General features: G+C 40.4%; 1 protein-coding gene across 1 annotated transcript; it reads left to right on the forward strand.

The window, feature by feature from the left end:
• Window positions 1–1,573: 1,573 nt before the first annotated feature.
• Window positions 1,574–2,503, forward strand: LOC146073400 (olfactory receptor 11H4-like). Its single transcript, XM_083180578.1, has one exon. The coding sequence runs from the start codon at window positions 1,574–1,576 to the stop codon at window positions 2,501–2,503; it is 930 nt and encodes a 309-aa protein (XP_083036704.1).
• Window positions 2,504–5,833: the final 3,330 nt, after the last annotated feature.

Below are 5,833 nucleotides of genomic sequence, written 5' to 3' on the forward strand. Positions count from 1 at the left end.
TGAATCAGATATGGTTGTTGTCCCAATTAATCTACAAAGAGCAATGTTTCATTCTTTGCGCATGCTACCATCGTAGTGTGGTGTCAGCTGCAGATTGATTGACAGGCTACAGGTGTTTGGAGGCTACAATGGGGCATGTTTGTAAAAACGGAGGTGTGTCAGAGATGTTTCCTGGCATGCCGAAGCAAGCAGTTGCCTCATTGGAAACAGATTCATTGGCTATGGTAGATTAGTTGTGGTGAAATTCTTTGGCACCTTCGTGTTAATGAGATGTTTGTTGATCACCGAGATGGTTGCAATGTTGGATTTACAGGTACTGTACATCTTGTTTGGGATCAGTATTGACTTTATTGGTGAAATATACAAAAGTATAGAAGGAATGAATTTCCGATCGTCCAGTGTAGGCATGCACTTGGATTCGCATGCGAGTGTACGGATAAAAAAATAATTCGATGGTCACCGAACATTTTTTCCCGTTTGCGAATAAAAGTCAGTCTAGACTGACTTTTATTTGCCTCGGAGATGTCTGAATAGGGGGAGGGTGCTGACATCATGTGACTTTAGGTGCCCGTCCTGTACAGGCGTTCACATGCCTGCATTGTCATGGGCAAGGCCGCCATCAGGGGGGTGCTATGGGGACAACTGTCAAGAGACTGGCCACTCTGACTGAAAGTAGGGCCCAGGCAGCTTTATCCCCACATGGCTGCCAGCACCCCCCTTCACAAGCAGCTGCGCCCAGCCGCCAGCCCCTGTCAACAGAAGCAGGCTGTGTATCATCCGCAGCCCACCACTGATCTTTAATAATGACAGCTACCTGCTACCAATCAAACAAGCAGTGCAGCGGGCAGCAAGAAAGCTGGAAGCCCCCACCGCGCAACACTCAGGCGCCGCAACGTGATGTAATGAAGTCACGCCGCACCAGGAGGACGAGGAGTAGAGCCGACTCAGCAGAGGAGGGCAGAGAGATCTGTGTGTCTCCACCCTGCCTGCCTCCGCATGCTGATAAATAGTTACCCACAGCGGGGGGGCTAGCTGGCTTGTGTGTTTCCCCCCTAACAAAATAAAAACCTGGCATCAGAGCCAGGGTGAAACACTGTTAGTTATTATGGGCAGGCTTGCTGCTTCATCCTGCACACACTTGTAACAATAGTAGTGGGGGGCCCTGCTTATTTTCTAAGTCCCGGGCCCCACATTTTCTTGTGGCAGCCCTGGTCATGGGGACACCCAGTGTTTTTCTGGGCACACCCAGGTAATGCTGGGCGTTCCCAGGAGACAGACTTCTGCCCGCCCCTCTCTGTGTGAACGTCTCAGTGAGTGTAATACTCTCCGAAGGCATTCACACAGTGGGTACATGCGTATTTTTGCTGATACACATGCACATAGAATAGATCATTGTCTGATTTAATATTTCCTGGACATTTCCTTAATGTAGTCATATAGAATTTCTGAATAGAGGGAAGGTCAACCCAAGAACTAATCTTAAATACAGTATGGCATAATATTAATCACATTGTAAAATAAATTCATAGTAACAAAATAAAATCTTCATTGTTTATTTTCCAAAGAACTCGCAATGAGCAAAGATAATTACACAGAGGTTAATGAATTCTTACTTTTGGGATTTCCGCAAATGAAGGGTTTCAAGGCCGTCATTTTATTTCTACTGATACTGATTGTTTACATGATGACACTCATAATAAACTCTATGATCATCGTATTGGTGTCAACCAGACACCAACTTCACTCTCCCATGTACTTCTTCCTCCAGCAATTTTCACTTAATGAAATTGTGTTCCTGACTGTTATCATCCCCAACATGCTACGTGTCATATGGTTGGAAGGAGCCACTGTGTCTGTCATAGGATGTATAACACAGACTTATCTTTATGTTGCTATTGGGTGCACAGAATGTCATCTCCTCGCAGTCATGTCTTATGACCGATACCTGGCCATATGCCACCCTCTACGTTACAGCACCATCATGAACACCAAACTACAGCATTCCCTGGTTATCTATTGCTGGGTGTTTGGTTTTCTCATCACCCAGGTTACTCTTAACTTTCTGTGTCAACTTGAGTTCTGTGGACCCAACATCATTGACCATTTCTTCTGTGACCTTGTTCCCTTTGTTGAACTTTCCTGCTCTTACACAAATGCCCTACAGTTAGAGATTATGATTCTTTCTATCCACATAATAGTCATTCCATTTGTCTTAGTAGTAATTAGTTACATCTGTGTATTCACAACAATTCTTGAGATCTCCTCTACAACTGGTCGGAAGAAGACCTTCTCCACCTGCAGCTCCCACCTCTCCGTGGTGACCATGTACTATGGAACCTTGATCACTATTTACTTGGTTCCAGCTAACGGAGACTCCTTGACCATGAACAAGTTGATGGCCCTTTTGTACATCGTGGTAACTCCTCTGTTTAACCCAATCATATACAGCTTGAGGAATCAAGAGATGAGAGTCATCATGGAGAATTTGCTTAGTATTAAGTAAACATTCGATAAACTATATTTGTGTAATGGTACTACTGTATTTAACTGTGGCTTTTCTTTTATTAAAGGTATCTTATTTTTAAGTGAAAGTGTAGAAATGTACTTTGGTTTCATTAAATTACAGATCTCCTTACAAGATCATATTTAGGCAATGGGAAAATGGAAATACAGTATAAAAACATTGCATTTTTTAAGGTAGTTCACAGTCATATATTACAAAGAAGGATTAAGAAGAAGTTGCTGTATAAAGAAGTTGTTGGATATTTGTTTTTGGCTTATAAAGGGGACTATTCAATATGTGAAATGGGTAAAAGTTGTTTCAATTATCCTTTATAAACAAGAAACACATTTTGCAAATCGGAGTCTACAGAATAAACAGAAATGAATGAAAGCATAACTCTGCATTTATTACGTGTTATATCTACTGATGGTACTGGGATATATGGTCTACAAATTGCACCAATGCATCCAATTAAATGGATCTAAGATGAAATTTTGCTACTGTGATTTGGATCTTTTCTAAAGTTAATTTATTGTTCACTATATATGCCACTCTAGTCGCAGTGATTAAAACTTCTTAAAACGAATGAAAAACTCTACAAAATCTGAGTTTATTTCAGTATAAATCTGGAGTAATATGTTGGGATATGTTTACAGAAAGAATGACCAATTTAGCATTTATTATGGAAACATAGAAATATAGAATGTGACGGCAGATAAGAACCACTTGGCCCATCTAGTCTGCCCCTTTTTTTAAACATGTTACCTCAAACCATATTTGATGCTTATTTTTTTGTAAGGATTACTTCTGTATTTGCCTCTACCACCTCTGATGGGAGGCTATTCCACTTATCTACTACTCTTTCTGTGAAGTAATTCTTCCTCACATTTCCCCTGAATCAACCTCCCTCTAGTTTCAGTGCATGTCCTCGTGTTCTGTTGCTCCTCTTCCTGTGAAGAATGTCTCCCACCTGTACCTTCCTCCCTCTAGTGTCAGTGCATGTCCTCATGTTCTTTTGCTCCTCTTCCTGTGGAGAATGTCTCCCACCTGTACCTTCCTCCCTCTAGTGTCAGTGCATGTCCTCTTGTTCTGCTGCTCCTCTTCCTGTGAAGAATGTCTCCCACCTGTACCTTCCTCCCCCCAGTGTCAGTGCATGTCCCCGTGTTCTGTTGCTCCTCTTCCTGTGAAGAATGTCTCCCACCTGTACCTTGTTATATCCCTTGATATATTTGGAAGTTCCTATCATGTCCCCCCTTTCCTTTCTCTGCTCCAAAGTATACATAGTAAGATCTTTTAGTCTTTCTTGGTACGTTTTGTGATGTAGGCCATGCACCATTTTAGTTGCCCTTCTTTGTACAGTCTCTAATGTATTTATATCCTTCTGGAGATATGGCCTCCAGAACTGAACACAATACTCTAGGTGAGGTTGTACCAATGACCTATACAGTGGCATTATTACTTATTTCTTTCTACTGCTACCTCTCCCTATGCAACCAAGCATCTGACTTGCCTTCTTCATTGCTTTGTTATTATTTACACACAATCTGTAAAAAGGACATGGAACAAAGTAAACAATTAATTTATTTATGTATTTTTAAATAAAAATTCTGGTGACAATTTGTCATTAAGATTATAGGCAAAATGAAATAGGGTATGATTTTTAGACATGTGCGATCTTTTTGGAAAAAAATGAGCGATTTTGCACGTTTTCTGAAAATTTCACATTTTGTCCTGTGCTCATGTAACGGCTGAAGGACCTTGTGTAAAAAAGTGTCACCTGGCTGTGGCATGACACCACTGGCTGTTGGAGCCCGATGCTGGGTTCAAAATACTGGCGACCCCTGTAGTTTTTGTCCCCGTATCTATGGAACCAGGACCGGTCCAAGAGTCTGGTGCTGGTTTCTGAAATACAGGGGATCATTTACACATTTATTCCCTCATGTTTGGGGAACCAGGGCTGGTTTTGCTCAAAAGGGGGGACCCCCATGCCATTTTTTTTGCCAATTTTAATATTCAATATTCTTTATTTCATTTTCCATATAAAACTTGAAACACATAGCATACATAACCACATACATATTACATATATGCAACATAGATACAGTTGTCTTGTTTGCATTCGTCATCTCCCCTTACCAATTTTTTTCTTTGGCTCATATTGGCTCTCTATCCCTTGCCTCTCCTTCCCCCCTCCAACATTACCAGATTATTGTCTTGTATTTTGCGTATTCTCGGACACATAGCGATTCCATTGTATTATTCTATTATCATCATACAGTACCGTATTGTCTTAAGAGAAGTAGCTTAGGCGTTATGGCCTTTTTTCTTTCTGTCTAGCGTATATCGTTAGTGTTACAGACTATTCAATTTCTTTGTGCATTACATTTCTGTATTTATTACAATCATTTTCTTCTTTAAAGTGAGAACAGTGTCTATTATCTATACCATCTATGCAGTTTCTTTGTGCACAATCTCTTTCGGTGTTAATCAAGTGTCTACTCTAATTATGTAGAGTCTGTTTATCTCTAAAGTGCATAGAGAGACAAAATAAAAAATAAATTAAAATAAAATAAAAATCTCCATTGTGTGTCTATAGAATCATTCGTCTCTTATACTATTTAGGCTATAAGCAAGTGACTTCTTTAAAAGTGAACCATTACCGACTTTAGTGAAAAAAAAATTGAGAAAGGGCGGAAGGCCAATATTGTTTATCAATATGCATAGCCTGGCATATATTGCGCCGCCATATACTGTCGAGCTTATTTCTTCCATTTCCGAGTTTATTTTAGTTGCTTTAAGACTCGTTGTTAAATGTTTACTGTATACCCACCATATAGCATCAACTACTTTTTAAGGTTTATACATTCTTGATCGACACCAGCCGTCCCATTTAGCATGGTACCCAGAGATTGTATTTCGTTCATGAGACATATATTTCTAATGTCTATGTACTTCATTTACTAGATCTCTCTATTTTATTATTTCTGGTTGTTTTGGTGAAAACCATGTATGGGCTATTATCACCTTAGCCAATGTAAACAAGCACATAATATATTGATATATCGGTACTTGTTTCCTAGCACAGCGCCCGTAGTGGGTGATCGCGTACCTTAAGTCAAGGTAACTTAAGGTATGCGACTGACGCAACCGACCCGATATTTGGCTATTTTTAGCCTTTTTTCCCGTCAATGAAAAAATCGCGTTGATCGCGTCCATCGCATGCCATTATAATGGCATGCGATGCGACCGACGCGATCAACGTGATTTTACATAGGGAGCAATGTTAAATTAGCCGTCAATGACAAAATCGTGTTGATCGCATCCATTGCA

This window comes from Crinia signifera, chromosome 4, assembly GCF_055691185.1.
Source record: "Crinia signifera chromosome 4, ASM5569118v1, whole genome shotgun sequence".
Taxonomy (NCBI): domain Eukaryota; kingdom Metazoa; phylum Chordata; class Amphibia; order Anura; family Myobatrachidae; genus Crinia; species Crinia signifera.